General features: G+C 49.6%; 1 protein-coding gene across 6 annotated transcripts in view; it reads right to left on the minus strand.

The window, feature by feature from the left end:
* Window positions 1–4,628: 4,628 nt before the first annotated feature.
* Window positions 4,629–24,244, minus strand: part of NLRC5 (NLR family CARD domain containing 5) — an 83,948-nt gene continuing 64,332 nt past the window's right edge. For 3 of the 6 annotated variants that reach the window (XM_084757353.1, XM_084757354.1, XM_084757355.1), the window contains exons 32-49: window positions 24,103–24,186; window positions 23,931–24,014; window positions 18,958–19,044; window positions 18,291–18,425; window positions 17,564–17,647; window positions 17,253–17,345; window positions 15,489–15,572; window positions 14,849–14,932; window positions 12,113–12,196; window positions 10,466–10,549; window positions 10,124–10,207; window positions 9,921–9,998; window positions 9,164–9,247; window positions 9,009–9,080; window positions 8,695–8,778; window positions 7,505–7,588; window positions 7,099–7,182; window positions 4,630–6,614 (exon numbers count right to left, since the gene is read on the minus strand). In XM_084757353.1, the coding sequence (XP_084613479.1) occupies window positions 6,512–6,614; window positions 7,099–7,182; window positions 7,505–7,588; window positions 8,695–8,778; window positions 9,009–9,080; window positions 9,164–9,247; window positions 9,921–9,998; window positions 10,124–10,207; window positions 10,466–10,549; window positions 12,113–12,196; window positions 14,849–14,932; window positions 15,489–15,572; window positions 17,253–17,345; window positions 17,564–17,647; window positions 18,291–18,425; window positions 18,958–19,044; window positions 23,931–24,014; window positions 24,103–24,186 (1,576 nt within the window). In that variant the 3' untranslated portion in view covers window positions 4,630–6,511. Of the gene's footprint in view, window positions 6,615–7,098; window positions 7,183–7,504; window positions 7,589–8,694; window positions 8,779–9,008; window positions 9,081–9,163; window positions 9,248–9,920; window positions 9,999–10,123; window positions 10,208–10,465; window positions 10,550–12,112; window positions 12,197–14,848; window positions 14,933–15,488; window positions 15,573–17,252; window positions 17,346–17,563; window positions 17,648–18,290; window positions 18,426–18,957; window positions 19,045–23,930; window positions 24,015–24,102; window positions 24,187–24,244 lie in introns of all 6 variants that reach the window. The other 3 variants (XM_084757357.1, XM_084757356.1, XM_084757358.1) reach the window with 3 other exon arrangements.

Here is a 24,244-nt window from a genome sequence, read left to right on the forward strand (position 1 = left end):
ACTGTTGGAGCAGCACTAGAATGGCAGTGTCTTCCTCTTTTTATTTTATTATTTTTATTTTTTTATTTCTTTCAATAGCGTTTTCTTACCGCCAGAGACTTGGAAGATGACACATATTCCCGTGACAAAGACGACGAGATAAAAACGTTTGGAATGGGGTTTGGGCTCAGCGAGAGAGCAGTTGCTCGGAGCTGAGGCCTCTCCTCTGTGCAGCCCGCTTTTGACCCAGAAGAGGCCACCCGTTCTTAAGGGACTATTCTGTCGCTGGGCAGCTGGAGCTGGTGGCCACTCAGTGGTATTTTGTACCTTCTGAGCAAGTTAACCACTGGACATCAGGGCCAAAGCTTTTTCAAATCAGATTCCGTAAGGGAGAGGGGAGCGGTGATTGTCCAGAAATCTCACGGGCATGCCCAAAGCCTTTGGTCCTCATGTGCACGGGCTGCAGGACTGTGTGCCTGAGGGTTAAAGCCTGGTGCTTGAGTTGTAGTTTTCCTCTTCCAGACAGATAGGGGTTAATGCGGGAGACTCACGCAGCAGCTATGAACTCCCTCCACGTCTGAGTCACAGGCACTTTGCAGCCTCAGAAGGGCCCCCACCAAGCAGCCCCAGGGCACAGAGCTTTGTTCTCTGCCTGCCTGTCCCCGGAGCTTTCTGCCTTTCTTCATAGTCTCCTCGGTCTTCTTGTACCGAAAGTCCTTGATGCCCTCTGCTCATCTGGAACAAAGCAACCTGTGGCACCTCTTAGAGCCAGCTCCAGCTGTGCTTCCTCCAGGAAGCCACCCAGATGGTTTCCCTAGGCTTTCACTGGCCTTGAGGCTCTGGGGTAGAAAGTGGGGACTGGACAGTCTTCTCAAGCTGCTGGACTCTGGGGAGCAAGGGCAGGTCAGGTAGACAAGTAGATGGATGAAAAGTTCAGGATTAAAGGCAATCAGCATAGAGAACCCAACTCAGCCATGGGATTTCTACTCTTCTAAGAAGAGCCCAGAAGAATAAGGTGATTGCAGTGCCTTGGGGGGGGGGGTGATGTCACGAGGCCCTGGTGGGGAGGACAGAGTACTAAGGTCAGGGGTCACAGCAGTTCCATTCCCAAGAGAAACGAAAAGGTATATCCACACACACAAAAAGTTGAGCATTGAACGTTTATAGCAACATGGCTCACAAGAGCCAAAATGTGTGAAGGACCCAATTTGTATCAACTGTCGGGACAGGAAAGTTCGGTGCCCATTCCACACAGTGGAATATTACTTACCCGGGGATAGTTCTGACACTTTACAGTAGGGAATGTTTTAAAGGCAGTCTGTCGAAAAAAAGGGCACATACTGTATGATTTCATTTTAGAAACTGTTCAGAAGATACATACCCCCACAGAGGTAGAAAGAGGATTCTAGTGGCCTGGGCCTGGGAGGGAGGATGGGTGTGGCTGTTATTTGACACAGAGTTTCTTGAAGGGATGAAAAAAAAAAAAAAGGTTTCAAAATTAGAATATAGGGATCTGGAATGTCCTCAAAGGCTCATGTGTTGAAATATTGGTCTGTAGGGCTGGAGAGATGGCTCAGAGGTTAAGAGTCTGTCTGCTCTTCCAGAGGTCCTGAGTTCAATTCCCAGCACCACATGGAGGCTCACAGCCATCTGTAATGAGATCTGGTGCCCTCTTCTGGTGGGCAGGTACACATGCAGGCAGAATGCTGTATACATAATAAATAAATCTTAAAAAAAAAAAAAGAAAAGAAATATTGGTCTGTAAATCGTTTTGCTATTGAGAAGTGCTGGAAACTTTAGGAGGTGGGGCCTGATCAGAGGAAGGTCATGCACTTGAGGGAGTCATCTTCCTTTGTCCTCAGTGCCAGGGCTTTGCCACTACCTCTCTGTTCCCTCGCCATCATGAGGTGTGATGTGCTGCCTTTCACAAGCCAGAGGGAAATCCACCTTTTCAGGGCTGACCTCAAGTGTTTTGTCACAGCGATGAGATGTTGACTAACAGCTGTGTGACTCTAGATAAAACCAAAGGGGGCAAGTGTCAGCCAGGAGTGGCGGTGCATGCCTGTAATTCCAGCACTCAAGGAGGCGGAAGTAGACAGATCTCTGTGAGTTCCAGGCCAGCCTGGTCTACAAAGGGAGTCCAGAACAGCCAAGGATACATAGAGAAACCCCAAAACAAAACCAAACAAACAGAAGACCCAAACAAATAAACAAAAGGAGCAAGTGTGTGTGGGGGGAACACAGGCTGGGCCTGGCTGGGCCTCAGGTGTGTGGGTGGGCAAAGAACAGAGTGAGTCAGGATTAAAATACGTACAGCACTACCCCAAAGCTTGTCCCATGGGTCTGAGATCACCACCTGGGCTCAAGGAGGGCAGTTTTTTACCTGGGTTCAAGCCACAGGGAAAGCTCCCTTAAGCTCGATGGGATCAGAAGCATTCAGGGTGGTGTGTCCATAGACAAAGGAGGACTTTCTTTGACTGTTGATGATGGCTGTCCACCCACTGGTGTCTAGAGTTTTGACCTACTGGTAACCAATCCGGGGGACATAGGCTGCCTGGTAATCTTTGGCAAGCTCATTTCTTGAGTAGTCTTTCCTGTAAACTCTGGATGTGGCCTGCTTTGGCTGGTCAAAACAGAACCTAGGCAGGCCCGTTTTACTTCCTCAGGGCCACCCCCCCCCCCATGTCTACAGAACACCAAGACCTGCAGGCTACTTCAATCAGTCCACAACCTAGGGCTAGCCCAGGTTATCCTTTGGCTTCTTAGAAATGTAGAATATCAGTTCAGGAGGACCAGGCTTGCAGAAGCTGAACCCTCCCGTACATTGCACATGAAAGTGTTTTGTTTGTGTTTTTGTTTTTAAATAACTGGACCTTTATAGGGAACTTTCTCATCAATTCCCCAAGGCAGTTTGGAAAAGTGGCTTCCAGACCAGCTGTGTGTGTGCACGCTGGGGGTGGGGGGGTGGAGCGGAGGTGGGGGGGGGGAAGACACAGGACAGACAGCAGTTCAGGAAGGCTTCAGGTCTAAGATAGAAGTAGCAACTACAATTCCCATCAGGAAGGCAGACATTTGTACCATCTGTGAAGCCCCAGGATGATGAGCAAATGACAAACAGCACAGGCTTCTCCCAGCCCTGCAGGCCGACTTAGGTGCTTTCCCAGGCCAGGCCACATCCTTTCGTCTCGGAGAAGTCTCTCCCACTGCTCACCGGCCTACCACACCTCATTGGATTTCAGTTGCTTCTCTCTACGGTTTTGTTGTTGTTGTTGTTGTTGTTGCTTGGTTTGGTTTTGGTTTTGGTTTTTCGAGATAGTCTCTCTGTGTAGCCTTGGTTGTCCTGGACTCGCTTTGTAGACCAGGCTGGCCTCGAACTCACAGTGATCCGCCTGCCTCTGCCTCCCAAGTGCCGGGATTAAAGGCGTGCGCCACCACGCCTGGCTTCTCTCTGTGTTCTTAAACTGAGCCTACTCTGGGAGGAAACCATCAGGGACACTCAGCCCTACTAAGCTTTAGATGAAAACCCGCCAAGGTTCCTGAGCAGGTAGGTGGTAGGAAAGGAAGTTTCTCAAGGAAAAGAAGAAGGAATTGGCACACCGACTTGAGATGGGCCTAGCCAGCTCCGCATTGCCAGTCAGCCCGTGGTGTGTTCTGGGGCTACTGTTCTAAGTTTCTTGGAGTTTAGAGCCTTGACTGAGGGAAAGAGGCAAAGTAAATTGATGAGCCTAAAACGAAAGAGTATCTCTGTGTCCTCAGCTCCCTGTCCTTGGCACTATCCTGTGCCTGCTGTCACACGGACTGGCACTTCTGGTGTGCATACATGGGTCTTTTTCAAATTGAACTGGCCTGTCTTCAGTCTGGGCCAGATAGGTCCTAAATGGGCACAACTCCTGCTAGCTGACCTGGCAACTTCCCTGGGAAGGAAAACAGGATTTGGACCCAGGATTTCTTGGAAAACTTATTGAGTCCTCTACCTGATGCTACCTTCCTGCCCATGACTGTGGTGGATGGCGCCAGGTGTGCGCCTATTCTGGCCCGATAAGGGTGCCCTGGTATGATGGAGAGGTGTTTGGCACTTCGCCGGAGGACTTTCTCCTCATGCTTGGCGTGATGCCGGAGACAATGTGGAGTGCCGAAAAGGTCAGGGCAAAGTCATTCTGGTGAGCACTTTGATAGACCAAGTGTCTAGACAGATGGGAATGGCCTCCAACATCACCTAATCTCCTATGTGTCCCATAGCCTTCTTTCTGGTGAGTTCCATCAGGAAATCAGTGGTGTGCCAGCCTGCCCCCTAGTGCTACTGAGTTATAACTGCACCCTACTGGGCTGGGCTTTTCAGAATGTGGTTGGAGGAGAAGGGGCCACTGACAGTAGGTGCCATTTTGTCACTTGGGGCATCTCTGTACAGTTTATGACACTCAACCCTAAAAGAGAAAGGGAGATAGCATGTAATCAGCACTTAGTTCTTTGTAGCAGGGACTTTGTTCACTTTGTTTTCCTGACTTTGCCAGTTACCTTGTATCCGTACATTGTGCGTGTGTGCGTGTGTATGTGTGTGTGTGTGTGTGTGTGTGTGTGTGTGTGTGTGTGTGTGATATCCAAAGAAACAGTCCACGCTTTCCAAGATAGGGAATGGGGCAAGTCACGTTACACTCTCAGCCATGTTCAAAATGTGCCACACTCTTGGCCATGAAAAAAGGAAAGGAGGGTAGTTGGTTGTGATATTAGGGTGTCAGGGAGGGACTGTAACAGCCTGAAAGATATGTGCCCCAGCTAAAGGTCACACCCATGTGGCTCCATCAGGAAAATTTTTTTTTCCAGACAGGGTTTCTCTGTGTAGCCTTGGTTGTTCTAGACTCACTTTGTAGACCAGGCTGGCCTCGAACTCACAGAAATCTGCCTGCCTCTGCCTCCCAAGTATTGGGATTAAAGGCATGCGCCACCACTGCCTGGCTCTGGAATTTGAAATGTAGCTAAGAGGGGCCTTGACATCTCTTTCCAATATGGCCCAAGTGCTAGGGTTCAGGTTACATGCATATGCTACCATTCCTAGCTTTGGACTAGCTCCTGAAAAGCCAGAGTTGGGATTTTTTTTTTTATATACAGGTTCCCAAATCCAAATACTGATCATCTATTCAGAAAAGAGTTTAAATATTACATAAGTAAAACAAATCTGTTTCTACCACCTGAGCTTTGAGAACCCGCCTCATGTGGCCGGTGAGGAATGGTGAGTGGCCTGTAGTCACGTGACTGGTAGCTTTAAACGACTGCCCATCCCAGGAGACGTCGGTCATCTCTCCAGGTCTCCCGTCCACAGTGCAGAGGTGGTGCACTTCTGACCTCAGAGAGGCAGGAAACTTATCAGACAACCAGCTACAGGCAGAAGGACTGGCTGGGTTTATTGATCATTTGACTTGGAGTGTGGTGAGGCTGACTTCCCTCTCTTGGAAGTTACAAACAACATGGAGTCCCAAGGGATTTCTGAATCCTGCTGAGGTAGTGGGTGTGCCCAGTGGCCTTGCCTAAGACCCTGGATGTAACTATCCCTAAACCCTTAGGCTTTGCTTTGTCCCTTACACCAGGAAAGAACAAATGAGCCTGAACTGCATGCACCCAAGGTCAGGCTAGCTCCTAAGCCTGGCCTGACCTCAGAAGGGAGGGCTACCCAGTTAACAGAAGGGAGTACTGGGCCTCTGGAAGGAAGGGACTTCATGGTGAGTCCTTGGCATGTCCCAGAGCCCTGTCCATTCGTCTATTGGGCCAGTCAGTGCTTAACTCCCTTCCCAGCCCAGGACAGAAAGATGCCCGAGCTCCAAAAGTTGCTTATAAATACCTAAAAAAAAAAGGTACTGAGCATTGAGCATAGGGTTTCACACAAGCACTCTACCACTGAGCTGTAACCCCAACACCCTTTGACCTTTTAAGATAGGATCTTACTAAATGATCCGAGGCTGGCTTTGAACTTGCAATTCCTCTGCCTCAGATTCCATACTATTAGTCTAGCTGCATGGTTTTAAAAATAATAATAATAAATTATGTCTTTAACTTCCCTGTGGTTTCCCCGGCAATCTGAGTGTCATATGACGTGTACATTCTGTCACAGGAGGATCCCTGATTGCGGGTACTGCCACTTACAGTGCTAAGAGGCTCTGACTGGGTGCCATGCTACAAGTCCCATGTAATGCCACATTTGACCAGTCATGAGTCTGACCTTCCCATATCAAGAGGGCATTGTATACCATACATAGCCTTCCCTGTCATCTATGACATCATTGTGCTCCCATTATGCCGACGTCCCATTGGTAACACATGTCATATATGATATATAAACCTCTTTTGGTCAAACAAAGCTCTCAGTCCCCAAGAAAACCCCCTGTAAGTACTGTGACACAACAAATATGCTCTCCCCTCCTGGGCATTTGTAGGATGCTGTGCACCAACTGAGGCTCGTCTCCTGAGGCCCCCTCTCCTGGTGGGCAATGTGGTTGTCACTGGGCTGGACTCATAAGTCTTGAGAGATCCATCAGATTCCTCAAAGAGCCTGGGGCTGATGGTCAAAGAAGGCAAAGTCCAGCCTGGGCTCCTGGCTCTGAAGATTCCGGGCGACATCGGCAGGAATGGGGTTGTTCCAGAGGCTGTGGACATAGACATGGGCCTCAGCTGTAGAGGTGTTGCCTCATCCCTCTTGTCTCTGCTCCTAACCTACCTACAGGATCTGAGATCAAGGCCTAAAGCAGAAGAGCCCTTCGTGCCACCCAGTGGAGGCCGTATACACCAGGGCAGTCACCTTAGCATGATGCCCCACTCCCCACTGATGTCAGCTGTGTCCCAGGCTTTGTGCTCTAACCACTCCTTTAGGCCTTACCACCCTTCCAGGCAGATATAGGTGAGGACCTTGAGGTTCCGAGACAACACAGTTACAGATACGAAGTTAACACAGTTGGCAAATAGCATAGCTGGGATTATTTGAGCCAAGTCTGCTGGCTGCCAAATCCCCAATGGAATAGTCCAAGTCGCATTGGATAATCCTTAGCCTAGGCTCTGCCTCTCCCCACAGGAGATTGCTTTAAATTGTGGGGTCTGTGTGGCCTCCCCCCGCAAGGCCCGGCCCTTCATTACCGAATGACTGGGACACAGGATCCCTGGACCAGCCCTTGAGCCAGGAGTTGGGCTCCACATGCCGTGATCTGGTTCTTCTCCAAGCTTTGCAGTGGACGGAGGCACGGGAAGAGGAAAAGAGAGGCAAGCATGAGGCTGGGGGTAGGGGGTTGCATCTCCATGTCCCATCCCTGGCAAGACAAGGTCACTTCCGCCTAATACAACCAGCGTTTAGCGGTGCACTCTGGCTCCTGGTGGGACAGTAGAAAGGCTGAAGGCTAGCCCATGGGAATAACTAAGCTTGGCAGGGCCTGGGGACCAGGCAGGGTGTTCCAAGACACTGGACAGATTTCTAGGAGGCAGGACCCTCTGGGCTTGTTCAGGATGAGGGTCCCTTCTGCACGTCCCACCCAAGGGTGTATCATACTCCACTTTCTTCAGCTGCCCCAGCTGTGGCAGGACCTGGGCCAACTCAGCAGCCACCTCATCACCAAGGAGATTCCAAGATAACCTGCAAGGTGGAGGAGGGGCAAGCTCAGAGGCAGGAGGGCACTGAGGCAAAAGGAAATTAGCACAAGAGCCGGCAGCAGCAGGAACAGGAGCAGTTACCCAGGCAGGTGCTTGAGGACCTATACCTGAAGACGTCTTAGGGCACAGGTGGTTCCTTCCTCCCTACCCGCCGCCCCCAACCCCGTGCCTGAGCAACGTGTTCCTCAGAAGCCACAATATGATGCAATGTATACCAAGCTAACACCTCGCTGCGATGTCTACTTCCCATGTGGTAGTGTGTGTCATATTTCTAAAGCCTCCCCCAACATTGTTTTTGCTTTAAGAGATTAATCTGCAATGGAAGCCTATGTCTTCTACTGTTCGTGGGGGCTCCATATGAAGGAACCTATAGGGAAACTATTGAAGAGAGTGGACACAGAGCTACTGAGGGCCTAACTTCCAGCAGGGACCCACGTCCCTCCCAGGGGACTCAACCCCTTGCTCTGGTCCCACTGGCTAAAAAGGGAGGGTCAAGCTGGGAAGTGGTGGTGCAGGTACTAGGGAGGTAGAGGCAGGTGGCTGAGTTCTCTAGAGCGAGTTCCAGGACAGGCAAGGAAGGCTACACAGAGAAATCTGGTCTTGGGGGAGGGGTGGGGTGTGGGTGGGAGGGGTCACTGGTAACTGGTCACTGGGAGAGTTCAAGATCAAGTGCTGACCTGTGGCGTAAAGAGGAGGCCTGAGACAGTGGATGGCCAATGGGGTCAGGGCCAGTGTGTTAGGGGTGGGGGTGGGGGTGGGGGACTGGCCACTAGTTTCTGCCTTCTGCATCAGAACAGTCATTCACAAATAGAGGCTCCATAAGCCATGAAAAGTGTCCCCCACAGGGAAGGCCAAAGACAAAAAATCCTTCGCAGACCAAGTGAACCTCCTTTCCCATCCCACAGACAAGGAAATGGGTAGGAAAAGGCCAGAGGTTCTGCCCTGGGTTGCTGGAGCACGTGGGGTAAGATTATGGGGGCAAGATGGCTTCCCATCCCCAGAAGGGAGGACCAGCAGAGAGGCAGCGCCCTACCCCCAATCAAGGTATCCTTTCTTCCCAACTCAGTGCCCCTCAACTCATGTACTCACAGAATTTCTTCCAGGGCCGGGCAGAGCATGAGGTTGGTAGCAAGGTGCTTAGCAGCTTGGTCTTCAATTTTGCAGGAAACCAGGCTGGGATGGAATGGTGATAGCCCTCTCAGACAGGGGCCATAACCAGTAGGACCTCTTTTCTCATAATGAGAGCAGGAGGGACCAAGAGGGTAAGTCTTAGAAAAGCATCTTTCCTCTACCCACCATCCCTAAGTCCCATCTCTTCAACGGGCCTCCAGGGAACAAGACTTTACTGAAAGAGAACTGTGGTCCTTCCACAGGGTCCCATACAACCAGGGAAGGCCACTTACTCAATTCGTCTCAGCAGTGGGAGCCTCTTGCAGAAGTGTGGGACATCTCCAGCCAGGTTATTCTCCGCCAAGCTGTGGGACAGGATGGATACCAGTCAGAACTGCCCCAGACCCTCCCAACCTGTCCCTCAGCCCAGGCAGGACCCCCAAATCACCTGGCCTCTTCTATATGTGGGCATTGTTCCAGGGCCCGGGCCAGGCACAGGGCCCCCTCTGGACCCAGGTCGCTGGATGGCAAACTATGGAAAAAGCAAGGTGAGAGGAACCTGCGGCCAGCTCTGGGGGTTGGGAGCCTTCCTGAAGCCTCACACTCTTAGATGTGCCTCAGACTAGAGCAGCAACCTTAACTGGCCTTTGACCCTGTCCCTGCCCACAAAGGATCCAGTGGATGCCAAGGTCCCTGACTTATGGGTCTGATGGGCTAAGTTCAAAGCTTGGCTTCTTCATGTATTAGGAAGTCAAGCTTTCCATACTGTTTCTAGTCTTAGCTCTCTTCCCAGGAAATGGTACAAACAAGAATCCCAGACCCAGGGCTGATGGGACTCAGGAAGCCACGGGCTTCACTTGCAGAGGGTGCAGCAATGCATTTGTGGCGTTTGCACACGGCCTTTTGCTGACATTTTATTCAAACATCCATAGAGACTTGCTCTCAAATAGGAAAGCTTGGATTTGGTGACATCTTTTACAGATGAGGAAACTGAGGCTCAGAAGGGGCAGAAACTTGGCCAGGGGCTCACAGAGGCAATGGGTAGGGTCAACACTAAGCTCAATCTGGGGACTGGGGGATGGCAGCATCGAATGAGCCATGCTGATCTCAAACCAGGCTCCTCAACCCACGGCTTGCTTAGATCCCACTTTTCCTGGGTCCCCTCTCCACTGCTCTGTGTGCACGGTTGGCAGGAGGACACTCACCACAGGACCCTCAGTTGTGGGGGCAATCTCTGAGCCAGCTCCAGGGCTGTGGGATCCCCCAGAGCATTGTTGCCTAGTCTGAAAGAAGAAAGGATAGGGTGATGAGCATAGGCAGCCTGCTCAGGAGCCTCACTCTGCCCTGTTCTGAAGGAAGATGTGGGTCAGGGGGCCTGTGGGGGTACCCCACTTGGACAGATACTCACATGAGCTCTTCCAAGCACCCGCAATTGGTCAGAGACTTTGCCAGCTGCACTCCCCCAGCTGGGCCAATGTTGTTCCCAGAGAGGCTGTAAAAGAGGAGTTTATTGGACCCTCTCCTCCCTCATCCCTCCCCCACTACATTTGCATAAGAGATGCAGCCACGCCCTCCTCCTGATGGAACACTGAAAGCCAGAGAACAGGACCTAGGAGGTCACAAATCTCCCTACTGGGCACCAAGGCTGAGAGAGATTCCCCTTTCCAGTGCTGGCCTGGGCCAGGGGCCAGTGTCTCCCAAGAGCATGGTGTGGTCCCTGCAGGCTCTTTTCAGGAGGGCTGAGACTCACTCTAACTTCCTGAGCCCTGGCAGCCTTGGCAAGATGGCAGCTAAGCGCTGGGTACCCACGTCTCCAATCTTGTTGTGCCTCAAGCTTGGGAAGAAAAGCAAAGATGAAGAGCCATCAACCTGCCACCCATCTCCCCTTGCCCGCACCCCTCCCAGTTAAGACACACAGAGAAAGGCTTCAGTTCACACAAGCGTCTCATCAACCCACGTTTGGATGGGATTCCCAACTCTTAGTGTCTGTTTAGGATAGTGTCCTTGTTGTCATCCTAAAATCATTCCTGATACTCTTGCATAGCATCTTTGGGAGTCCAAGCGTCTCGCCAGGAATTGCTTACTCAGTGTGAGCGTGTGTTAAGGGGTGACACTAAGGAGTGAAGGGCATATTTGAAGAGCCATCCCACCCCCACCTCCATCGTTTTCTCCTGCCAAAGTTGCTTGGAATCTGAGAGGAGGGCAGGAAACTTGTCCCAGCTCCTCCAAGCTGTCAGCCACTCTGAAGAGTGACAGAAGGCATCAGCCATGTCACCAATGCCATTCCTGCTCAGCCTGGAGAAGCAGAGTTCAGGCTCAGAGGGGCACAAGAGCCTTTGCGGGTACTGCGTGCAGAACTCTACCGACCCGTCTGGAAACTCATATGCCACCTACAAAACCTCTGGAGGAAAGTAAACAGAGTGGCTGCTCCCAGTGTCAGAGACTCACAGTGATTTGCAGCCAAGGGGGATATGATGTTTAAAGTCCCTGGCCTGAAACAGTCACTACAATCCTCAGCTTTGCTTTGTTTGCCTCGATCCCAGCCACAGAGTTGCCCAGGTGAGTCTGGCAGGATGGCAGACTCATGTGGGTTCCCCAGTTAAGGCATCTGAACCAAAACGGGGGCTTTCTCTGTCATCATCAACACCACCACCATCACTACCATCGTCATTATTATTATTGTCACCATCATCACTGCTGCCTTTTCTGTGCTTGGACTGGTCTTGCCTATATAAGAGGCAAGGGCTAAACAAAACTAAAAGTAAACTAAACTGCCCAGGGACATGTTTTGCCCTCTTGTTATGAGGGTTGTTTGTCCTCTTTTAGCAAACTGCCTTGCAGTGGGTTGACTTTCAGATCTTGTGTGCCACATCTTCCTGCATGTCAACCACGAGACCTGCCAGAGTTAGGTGAGCATCTGACAGAACCAAATGCCTGTGGCATGACTGGGGTTTGTTCTAGTCACGATATTTTGTGTTTGGGGAAAACCACATCATAAGGGAGCGCGCCATGAGTGAGATCAAGTCCAGCCCCTCCCTTCACAGAGGGTGGTGGTCCCTGGCCCTCCAAACTGCCACCACTGTGGTGCTCACCGGAAACAAAGAATCTGGGCACCTGGGTCTATGTGGTTATAATTCTCATCTTAACACAAATCTATGCATGTGAAGGCTTCTATTGGGGCTCTAACCCCACCATGCCAGGTCACTTTTGTATCAAGGAAGCCGGTGGCACTAGGAGGTCAAGAACAATGGGCATCAATGTGAAAGAGCACAGGGAGTCCCCGGAGGGAGCCATCACAGGCTCCAAAGGAGGGGCCCAGTGTTTCCCTGGGTGATATCCCAACAGAGCTGACCGGTGGTCCCCGCTCTCTCATTCCCAGGGGTCACTGGTTACTCACCAAAGGTGCTGCAGTAGGGTCATGTGGCTTAGTCCTTGAATGAGCAAGGCCAGAGAGGAGGCTTCCAGTGGAAAGTGACCGAGGCTAGAGAGAGGAAGCCAGATGAAATGTGCATGCCTGGGGAGCAGGCTGAGGCCCTGTCCAGATGGACTCACGAGGCCTCTAGACTTAGCATACCCACAGCCCTCTGATGCAGTGTAAAAAGCCAATGGCACCCATCAAGTGTGCATAGATTGCTGAATCACGTGGCCAGTGGTTCTGTGTTCTCAATCACACGCTTAGACTGTTGCTGAGCAGTAACAGAGATCACATGACAGGGGGGCCAAAGACTGGGCTCAGGCCGTCTTGAAATGTGGGTACACTGTCATCCCCATTTTACAGATGGGGAACACTGAGGTTCAGAGGGGAAGAGGAGCTACTCAGGGTCACATGATAAAGCAGCAGCAGGAATAGAACATAAAACCCAAGGACCCTTTCCAGGGCTCTAGCCATGTGTTATCCACTGGCTGGTGATCCCAACCAAGGCTTGACAGCTTGAGTGCAGAAAGGGAAAATGACAGCATTAGCCAGGGTGTCTACCCAGTGAAGGCTGCTGGCTCCTGTTCACAATACTCAGCACACATCATTTCACTCAGTCCTCCTAGTGCCAGGAAATCAAAGCTCAGAAAGAAGACTTAGCCTCGAGAGGTGAAGAGTGTGTTCAAACCAGCATGGCATAGTGGCTTGGCCAACTGCCTTGGTTTCCCAGAAATAGTTTTTTTTTTGTTGTTGTTGTTGTTGTTTGTTTTTGTTTTTCGAGACAGGGTTTCTCTGCATAGACCTGGCTGCCCTGGAACTCACTCTGTAGACCAGGCTGGCCTTGAACTCAGAGATCTGCTTGCCTCTGCCTCCCTGAATGCTGGGATTACAGGTGTGCACCACGGTGCCAGGCTGAGACAGGTTTTTTAAGGACACACAATCAGTGCTGAAGTTGACACAGCCTCAGCCAATGAAGACAGTCAGCTGCCTATCAAGAGCCTATCTACCTCACCTGGATGATGTGGCTCTGAGCACAGTCCACTCCCCTAACCTGAGAAAGGGGGGGAGGGGGAGGACAGCTGAAAGAAGCTGGCTGGGTTTGAGGGGAGCTGCCAGTGGTAGAAAACATGGAACTGACAGATCTGGCTTCTGTCTACTGAGGGCCCATCCCTTTCTTTCAGATGATGAGGAAGGAAGTGGTAAGGAGCAGCCTGTGCTGAACCACCAACCACTGGCCTGCTGAGGCTTTGGTGTCACACAGATAAATAAGCCAATGACTGGCCTTACTAGGTCTTTAACCCCTTAGATAAAGCTTCAGGAAGGTGCCAGAAGGCTGAGCAAGCAGTGAGTACCCAGGGAAGGCCCAAGCAATAGCCCCATGAAAAGACAGGTGGGCCTTGTATGGCCCAAGATTTCCTAATGTCTCCCTCCCAACCTCACTGTTCTCCTGCAGATGAACTAGGAGGGACAGACTAGGGGCATGCCATAGCTCCGGGTTGCTGTTCAACTCTATGTAGCACATATATGGAGAAAAATCTAGAATATAGTTCACAAACTGTTCCAGGAAGTTTTCTGAAGAAGTGTCATCTCCAAGGGATTTCACCCTCTTTGTTACATATTTTTGAAATTGTGGAGCTTTTTATAACCAGGGTGCATTCTGGGTCATCAGAAAAACAGATTGAAAGCATAAAGTGCAGGTTAACGTGCTCACAAGACACTGCCTAAACTGGGTTTATGCAGAATGCTACTATTTGTTAGGGTGGGCTGTTTCTGGCATCTCTTATGAATTTGGTGATTGCAAATTACTAGGAAGAGTTAAAGAAGAGAGTTACTAAGAAACAACTGAGGCGGGGAAGATGGCTCAGTAGATAAAGGTGCTTGCTGCCAAGCCTGAGGACCTCAGTTCAATCCCTGAATCCTATCTAGTGGAAAGAAAGAGCCACTCCCAAAAGTTGTCCTCCTAACTCTGCACACACACACACACACACACACACACACACACACACACACACACACACACACAATGTTGAAAGAAAGGAAGAAAGAAGTGTGCTGATGCCAGGGCCATAGGAGGGGGATTCTGCCCAGACTTTGTGTTTTTTCTTCTGTAACAGCATCTAAAACACCACTCTCTCTAAGTCCAGAGGACAGGCAGAGCCATGACTGAAGTTAATCGCCTTGTAGTTTTCTTAAAAAAAAAAAAAAAAAAAAAAAAAGCCAACCAACTCCTGCTTTGGCTGTTTTGAGCTGGAAATCAGTTCATCCAGGGACTCAAATGTGCATTCAGGAGGGAGGGAGGGAAAGGGAGAGGGAGGGAGGGAAGTAGAGAGAGAGAGGGAGGGAGGGAGAGAAAGAGAGGAGAGAGAGAAGAAGAGGAGGAGGAGAGGAGAGGAGAGGGAGAGAAAGAGAGAGAGAAGAAAAAGAAGAGAAGGAGGAGAGGAGAAGGGGGAGGGAGAGAGAGAGAGAGAGAGAGAGAGAGAGAGAGAGAGAGAGAGAGAGAGAGAGAGAAGCAGTGGTGCCTAGGCATGGTCTATATATTCCCCTGTTGACCCCCACTCACTAGTTCACTCCCCTCCCCATGAACCTCCCTACTCCCTCTCCTCATGAACTCCCACTCACTCCCCGCCATGAACCTCCTCCCCACCTCCCCTCCTCCCCTCTCCAAGTACTCCCCATTTACTCCTCCCCCCTCCTCCTCACTAGCACCCCCTCACTTACTGCAGCCTCTTCAGTTTGCAGGTCCCCTGAAGGGCTCCCATCAGCAGCTCTATGTTCTCCTCACTGAGATCATTGTTAGAGAAACTGCAGAGACCAAGCAGAAGGCTCCATTCAGGCAAACGCCCCAGAGAGGCACTGTCCTCAGAGGCCTCGGAGAGGCACTGTCCTTCCTGTCCCTTGGCCCTGGGGAGGCTGATTGGGGTTACAGATAACAGGGCAGGCTTTCAGTCCTTTCTCCCCTCCAGGGGCATTCCTAGGCCCGAGGGCCGAACTCTTGGGTTCCTGAAGGGAGGGGTGGCAGTCACAGCTGCATCAGATAAGGTGCAAGCCAGAGAGGGGATGCAAACACACAGTAATTCTTCTGTCCCTTTGTGCTTTCTGCACCTTGGCACTCATCATCAGCTGAGGCAGATCCAAGCCCATTTTGACAGATGTGTGGTCCCAAGCCAGAGAGGAAGAAACATCTAACCAGAGACATTCCTCCGTGGGGTAAGGGTAAAGCAAGACCAAAACACAGTGTTCGCCTGGGGATTATCAGGATTGGCTTGGGAGAACAGCAACAGGTGCAATTGGCTGTGCCACCCTACCAGAGGTGTGGCTGTCCTTGAAGCCTTGCCCTTGGCCAACCATCCCAACTTACTCCAACTCTTCCAGATGTCGGCAGTGTCCCACACCATGTGCCAGGTAGGCGAGGCTCTCTGCGCTCACATTGCTGGAGGTCAGCCTGTTGGGGACCAAAGGGTGGCAGGTCAGGCAGAGCCTGGCCCTCAGGAGGTCTGAAACTGACGGCAGAGGCTGGGAGTAGCTCCTGCGGACAGTGGGTAGGGGACACCTGTCTTCCATAAACCTCTGCATCCTGGACTAATTCAGTCAGGATGTGGCTGGAGGCAGAAGCTGGGGCTGTCACCTAGCCCTCCTTAGTCACAGTTGGATGCCATGGTAATCTCCAGCTGACACTGTTTGTACAGCTTTCAGCCTTCTGGGGTCAAAGTCTGACAGCTCCAAAGAGATTTTGCTTATTTGTTTTGTGAGACAGGGTCTCTCAATGTATCCCTGGCTGTCCTGAACAAACTATATAGGCAGCCTGGCCTCAAACTCACAGAGATCTGCCTGCCTCTGCCTCCCAAGTACTGGAATTAAAGGCGTGCACCTTAAAAAAACTTTCCTCCACTTAAATTTTCTCATTTTATTCTATTTATTTATAAAAATTTATTAAAGAAAAATAAGAAAAACTCCTGAGAGTGGGAGGAGTTCCTAGGGAGAATACCACCTTTCTCTATTATTTAAAAATTCTGACTTTATTTATTTATTTTAGTGTGAAAGTTTGTTTGTGTGTATACATGCACATGACATTGTGTATGTGTGTGTGTATATATGTGTGTGTGTGTGTGTGTGTGTGTGTGTGTGTGTGTGTGTGTGTGTGTGTGTATAACTTTTGGGAGTTCTCTCCTTCCTCCATGCGGCTCCCTAAAGCTAAGCTCAGGTCCTCAGGCTTGTCAGCAAGCACCTTTACACGTTCACCCATTTCACCAGCTGAGAGCTCCTTGTTGTATTTAGTTGCACTGGACATCAGGAAACCTCATTTGTGTTGGGCATGGGGGCTCATTCTAGAAATTCCAGTGGTCTGAGGCTAGGACAGGAGGATGGAGAGGTTACGTATTGAGACCCTGTCTCAAAAATATAGCCAAATCCAACCAAACCAAAGCTGCGTTTTGCAGTCTTTATTCTGGTAATCAACTCGGGCAAGATTTACCAATGGATGCTAAAATTTGTGGATGAAAGTCTGAAGAAAAAAAAGGGGTAAGGATAAAAGGAGAAGCTAGGGAAGGGAGAAGTGAACAATGTGAAAATATCAACAGATATTTGGGATAAATTCCCAATCCTTTGAGTTTGTTTGATTGATTTTGAGACAAGATTTCCACACTGGCCTTCAGCTCCTTGTGCAATGGAGCTAGCCTTCAACCCCAGATCCTCCCAACTCAGCCTTCTAAGTACTGTTGTTTTGTTTTGTTTTTGTTTTTTGAGACATGGTTTCTCTGTGTAGCCTTGGCTGCCCTGGACTCACTTTGTAGATCAAGCTGACCTCAAACTCACAGAAATCTGTCTGCCTCTGCCTCTGCCTCCCGAGTGTTGGCATTAAAGGTATGCACCACCATGCCTGGCCATGCTTAGCAATTTTTTATCCATAATTATTTGGGAAGAAAACAAAACAAGATAGCATGGAGAAAGGGATACTTTTTTGTTGTGGGGTTGTGTCCCTGAGGTTACATTTAAGGACCCCCTAGCATCATGTCTAGGAACCTGGGACCTGAGGGGCCAATATCCTTTGGGCCTTGAGCTAGAGATCAGGTAGGTGGGCAGGCACGGGGGAGGGGGCGCTCAGTAAAAGTGTAAGTCCACATACCAGAAGCTCTTCAGTTCACAGCTAGACAGTAGGAGAGTCTGCAGCAGCCTGGGCCTGGTGTTGTCTTTGTCACCAAAATTCACCTGAGACAAGCTGAAAAGAGCCAAGAATACTTCAGAAGACTGTAGACTGGATACACCTGGGGGGATCACCATGAGAGATGGACCCTCTAAGAGCTTCCCTGGGCCAAGAGCTTCTCTGACTCTTGGGCCAAATATGAGTCCTACCCCAGGGATGTGAGAACGTGGCCCAGAGAAGACACTGGGGGAACCAGTGAACTTGAAGCCAACACGGACATGGGCAGTGCCAACCTGAGCTTCTGCAGTCTGGCGCACGTCTCTGCCAACTGTCTCATAAGAAGGCCGTGGTCGGTCCCCAGGTCACAGTGAGCCAGCCTGGAAGCAGAGAGGGTAACTGCAGTTTCTGAGCACCTGGTCCACAATGGAGGTCCCATCCCTGCCTTCACGCTCACGGCATAGGAAATACACGTTGGCTGAAGAAAGTCCGAATTTACTCCCTAGTTATAAGCACTGCGGGGAAGAACTGTCCAAGTGGGCAGCTGGCATGCCAGGGCAGATGTTGACTACATGAGGGTCGGCATGCAGACAGGAAGGTAAGTTGGGCCTGAGAATCAGTCATGCTCTATTCCCCAGAATGCAGAGCTGTGTCCACTCAAAAGCGTGATATTTCAATGTCTAAAATATGTGACATTTAGCTGGGCGTGTTGGCGTACACCTTTAATCCCAGCGCTTGGGAGGCAGAAGCAGGTGGATTGCTGTGAGTTCTAGGCCAGCTTGGTCTACTAAGTGGGTCTAGGACAGCAAAGGCCACACAGAGAAACCCTCTCTCGAAAAACCAATAAATAAATAAATAAATAAATAAATAAATAAATAAATAAATAGAGAGTTGATCGGGACAAGTGGTGCTGTTGGGTTGGAGTGGGGATGACAAAGGAGCAGACCTCCAGGATGTGGAAAAACCAAACATCAACAGACACTATGCAGGAACATAAGAAATATTGGTCCCAAGCAGTGTCACCTCCTGCTCCTTGCCACCAGCCACTCCCTTGAGGCTCTAGATGCTGGGTCCCACCTGAGGGCCATGGCCTCAGAATTGTCTTCTTGGTGAGGAAACTCCAGCCGGAGCCACAGCTGCTTCTGGGTCTCAGAGATGCTGAGGGAGAGAAGAAAAGGTGGAGTGAGACGCGGCACAGCTTGTCTTGGCCGGATGAATAGGCCTGTGTCTGCCTGCCTCCTGACTCGGATCATGGCACCATGGAAGGTCTAGCATCAAAAAAGGACAAGGACACTTCAAAACTGGGAGGTGACGCCAAGAGCAGACAGCACCATGGCGAAATCTGTTATCATACATTGTCCAACCAAAACCTTGCTCCCAACCTCTCATATCACTGTTATCTATAGGACATGTTGACTGCACCCGAGGTCCGCCTCTGGGTAACTCTCATGGACACCCAGATGTGCCTGCCTGGACCTTGGACCCAAAGTTTCCTCTCTCTGATATTGTAGCCTGCCTACTGCACAGGACTACAAATGTGGATAGCTCTTCAGGTATGCCCGGCAGGCTCTGCCAGTGGCGATGGTGTTCATCCACAGGACGAAACACTGATGTCTAGAGAAGTGAGGGCGAGGGAAGGTTTAAATGGTCATAGAAAGGTGAACTCCTGTGGGCCCTTCCCTGGACTCACCCTAACTCAGTGAGACGCCCTGAGGCCTGGGCACAGACTTCCATCAGAGCTGGTAAGCTGGCATGGCCCAGCCAGGGCTCTTCCAACCTGTCATGGGAGAGACATAGACAAGGACGACTGGTGTGAGCATCAGCTTAGCATACCTGGGGGAGGAGCAATGCCAGGGGGAGCCTGGAGGGTGTGTGTGTGTGGGGGGGTAGTTTTTAAATTATAAAATTAGGGCTAAGGATGTACTTAGTTGATAGAGGACTAGCCTAGAGTGCATGAGGCCTTGGGTTCCTAGCACTACACACACACACACACACACAAGAGTCAGGCATGGTAGTGCATACCTGTAATCCCAGCACTAACATGGCAGAGGCAGGAGGATCAGGATAAGGGTTATCCTGGGATGCATAAAATCCTATCTCAAAAGACAAAGCAAAAGCTGGCACGGTGGCACATGCCTGTAATCCCAGCAGTCAGGAGGCAGAGGCAGGCAGATTGCTGTGAGTTTGAGGCCAGCCTGGTCTACAAGGGGAGTCCAGGACAGCCAAGGCTATCACAGAGAGACCTTGTCTTGAAAAAACAACAACAAAAAATCCCCCCAAAACCAAAACAACAAAAACAAAATTAAAAAAAAACCCAAACCACAGACAATGGGGATATGAATAAAATAAAAGCATCATACACATGTATAAACATGCCATAATGAGACCCATTGTTATAATTAATACACACTAATAAAGCATAAACTAAAATTACACATTTAGTCATATGTGTTGTTGGCCTAGCATGCTTCCCCTGCACTACTTTGCTATGTCATCTTTGTTAAAAGGGAAATTAACGTTGCCCCTCTCCCAACAATTATTTTTGCGACAATCTTAACCAAGATTTTTTTTTCCTTTTTTTTTTTTCTTCACTTTTGAGACACAGTCTTGCTATATAAGCCAGGCCAGGTCAGACTCAAACTTGTGGCAATCTTCCTGTTTTATCTTTCCAAGTGCTAGGATTATAGCTGCTTGCCACCAGGCCTGGCTCAAGGATGTTTGTGTGTGTGCTTGAGTGTGCGTGTGCTTTCCTGTGATGAGCACAGCACATACTGGGGAGCATGGAGGTCAGCAGACAGTCTCGGGTGTCAGTCCTCATCTTCTGTATTGTTTGACACAGGGTCTGTTTGTCGATCTCTGTTCCATATGCTAGGCTAGCTGAGCAGGGAGTGTTTGTGGATGCTACTGTCTCCACCTGCCATCTTTTTTTTTTTCCTAGACAGGGTTTCTCTGTGTAGCCTTGGCTGTCCTGGACTTGCTTTGTAGACCAGGCTGGCCTCAAACTCACAGCGATCTGTCTGCCTCTGCCTCCTGAGTGCTGGGATTAAAGGCGTGCGCCACCACACCCGGGTCCACCTCCCATCTTAATGATGATTTATTTATTTTTATATTTTGTGCATTGGTGTTTTGCTTACATGAATGTCTATGTGAGGGCATCAGGTCCCCAGGAACTGGTGTTACAAGCAGTTGTGAGCAACTATGTGGTTACTGGGAGTTGAACCTGGGTTCTCTGGAAGAGTAGCCAGTGCTCTTAACCGCTGAACCATCTCTCCAGCCACTGATTTTGGTTTTCTAAACTTTGTTTTTTGTTTGTTTGCTTGTCTGTTTTTGAGACAGGGTTCCTTTGTGTAGCCCTGGTTGTCCTGGAACTCACTCTGTAGACCAGGCTGACCTTGAACTCACAGATCTATCTGCCTCTGCCTGCTGCTGGGATTAAAGGTGTGAACCTTCACAGCCTGGACCATTTTCTTTTCGTTTCTTTCTTTATTACTTTCTTTTTTCCTGAGACAGGGTCTCTCTATGATAGCCTTGGCTGTCCTGGACTCCCTTTGTAGACCAGGCTAGCCTCAAACTCGAAGAGATCCACCTGCCTCTGCCTCCTGAGTGCTGGGATTAAAGGTGTGCGCCACCACTGCCCGGCTTGCCTGGACCATTTTCTAAACTTTGTACAAAGTGCACAAATGAATTAAGCCGTAAGGAAAAGTTATTTAAAGCATTCCTGCTTTACAGTTCAGTCGCACTATTTTTTTTTAAACATTGTTTTCCTTTATGCTAGTCTGGATTTTCTGCCAATTTTTAAAATGTTATTTTTAGGCTGGGAAAGTTTTATTTTAAGGCGTTGTTTGGGTGATCTAGGAAAGAACTGAACACAGGGACACAAAGTCCTGTTTGCATACCCACATTCATAGCACACGGGTGAAAGTTGAAAGGACCCTGAACGTTCATCAGCAGATGAGTAAGTTAACTGTGGTACGCCCATATCCTGGGCTACTAGTCAAGTGAAAGAGAAAGTTCTCACGCCTGCAACAACATGGGAGAACCTTGACACACATGCTGTGTGATGTATGGCAGGCACGAAAGGCTGAATACAGCATGATTCTACTGGGAGGAAGTAACTGGAGGAGTCCAGTTCACAGACCGTTCACGCCAGAGGCTGGGGTGAGCGGAGCGGAGCGGAGCATGGGGAGCTGCTCGTTGGAGACAGCACTTCGGTGCTGCAAGGTGAAGACTGGTTGCATATCAAAGCTGTGCACTTAACTGTGTTATGATGGTTAATTTCTTTTCACTTTTTTGTTGTTATCCTTCCTTCCGTTTTTCCCTCCTTCCTTCCTTCTTTCCATTCTTTCTCTCTCTGTTTTGTTTGTTTGTTTCTAGTCAGGGTCTCATGTAGACCAGGCTGGTTGGCTTCAACATTCTAGGTAGTCAGGACTGTCCTTTAGCCCTTGCTCCTCTGTTTCCTGAGTGCCGGAATCACAGGCTCATGACAGTACCCATGGCTGATTTTACTATAATTTTAAGAGGTGTTATTTTGGCTTGGAAGTGGTGGTACACACCTTTAATCCCAGCTTTTGGGAGGGAAAAGCAGGTGGATCTCTGAGTTTGAGGCTAGCCTGGTCTACAGAGGGAGCTCAAGGACAGCCAAGGCTACACAGAGAAACCCATCTTGAAAAATTAAAAAAAGAAAGAAATTAGGAAAATAAATGTTATTTCTTAAATCTGAAAAATATGAGAATAATCAGCTCTTGTGTGCCTTTCTTTGGGGCTATAGCCAGTAATGTGGGGGTTCGGTCCATGAAGACAGGTTTTGGGGTACAAACTTGTTAGCTCATCTCATGGAGCCTTTTGACCTAATTACCACTTTAAGAAACTTGGTGGTTAGCTCCAGGGCACACAAAGGAGTAAACAGGCCCAGCCCTGCCCATGATGGGTAGTCGCAGCCCTGAGCCTTGGACCGGCAGTACCCAGGAGCCTGTGTGGACCTGGACCACACGGTCAATGGTTCCACTTAAGGACCATATGAGAATTTCATATTAAACCAGATAATGCATGCCCCTAAGGATCCCTTAGGCATCCTGACTGAACAGAATAAATATATTTTGACTTACTATTTGTATATGGGTGTTTATGTTTTGATGTTATGGTGGCTTAAATGAGAAATGTCCCTCATAGGCTCAGGCATTTGAACACTTGGTCCCCAGTTGTCACTGTTTGGGAGGGTTTGGGGGGTGTGGCCTTGTTGGAGTATGTCATTGGAGGTGGGCTTTGAGAGTTCATAGCTTTGCCCCACCTCCAGTTCTCTTCTTTGGGCTTGCGGCTATAAGGTGGGATATCTCTTAGCTTCCTGGGGCTGCCATGTCTGCTGCTTGCTGCCAAGTGTCTCTGCCATTATGGACTCATTCCTCTAGAACCGTAAGCCAAAGTAAACTCTTTCTTGAGTTGCCTTTGGTCATGATTTTTTTGTTTTTTGTTTTTTTGTTTTGTTTTGTTTTTTAATCACAGCAACAGAACAAATGTGCATGTATTTCATGTCCCAGTGTGTGCCTTTTTGTGTGTGGGCGTGAGTGCATGTGTACACCTACATGCCTAGGCCAGAGGACAACCTCAGATATTCTTCCTTAGGACCATCCATCTTGTTTTAAGAGACAGGTCTCTCACCTCCCTTTGGTGGGGAGGCCTGGTGGCACTCAAGGAAAGGATAAGCAGGCTACCAAGATGAGACTTGATAGCCTATAACCATATAGTGGGGGAGGAGGCCTGCTTCGGTCATAGACCTAGGGAAGGGGAATAGGGTGAAAGCGGGAGGGAGGGAGGAACGGGAGGATACAAGTGATGGGATAACAATTGAGATGTAATCTGAATAAATTAATTACAAATTTTAAAAAGGGGGAAAAAAGAGGTCTCTCACTGTCCTGGAGTTTGTCAAGGAGGCTAGGCTGGCCGGCTAGGGAGCCCCAGGGATCCTCCCATCTCTAGCTCCTCAATGCTGGCGTGCACCCTTCTTTTCTTTCCGGGATTCTGGCCCTGGGGCTAGAATTCAGGTCTTTGTGTGGCAAGGCAAGCCTTTCACTGACTGAGGCACCTCCCAAGCCCTGGCTTTTACAGAGATTCACCGTGAGATGTTTAGAAGTGATATTTTTATGAGGTCTTCTGTATTTTACTTTAAAAATACTTTAGCCAAACAAATGTGGAGTAAATGTGGAAGACAATGAGCAATTATGAAGCGCAGGAAATGGAATGTGGGTTTTTAAAGATGATTCTCCTTTTTAAGTACATTTTTCTTCTGAAGGCTTTTTACATTAGGGTGAACATGTAGGCATATTCATTTTATCTGATTTTGATCTTCCATTAGGTATCCTTCAGAGCTTTCTTTGATTATTTTTAATTGTTTCCAATTATTATTTCTTTTGTGGTGTTAGGGATGAAAACTAAGGCTTCATATAGGCTAGATATACGCTTTACCAACTAAGCTATATTCAAAGCATGATTTATTTTTTTTAAAACCCCAAAGCACAGCCTCCCTCTCCTGGTGGGCAGTTTCCCTGTGCCTGGGATGGCTCTCGGGCAGAAAAGTGGTCACCTGAGTACTTGGAATGGTGGGGTGGTGTCTGTGGGGACCCCATCCTCTTCAGTTTCCCCATTTCCCTCCCACGTGCAGGAGGGTACCTGAGGCCCAGCAATCCTGCTGGCCTATTCACCAGGTTCAGCAGCTTGGTCAGCTGTGGCAGGTCGAGGTGGCATCTGGTCAGCCTGGGGACAGAGATCAGCCATCAGTACTCCTCAGGCAGGCAGGGTGCCCTACCGATCAGGATCCCCATGGGCTGGGCCTGTCACTCACGAGAGCTCTGTCAGCTGTGGGGCCTGGGTCAGGCTGGAGGCCAGTCTAGACACGTATTCTGGGCTGAAGCTGCATTCACGTAGCCTGACGACAGAAGGCAAAACCTCAGGAGGCTTGGGCTGCTGGCCTCTCCTCCCCAGGC

Source organism: Acomys minous (assembly GCF_964271855.1).
Source record: "Acomys minous genome assembly, chromosome: 14".
NCBI lineage: Eukaryota > Metazoa > Chordata > Mammalia > Rodentia > Muridae > Acomys > Acomys minous.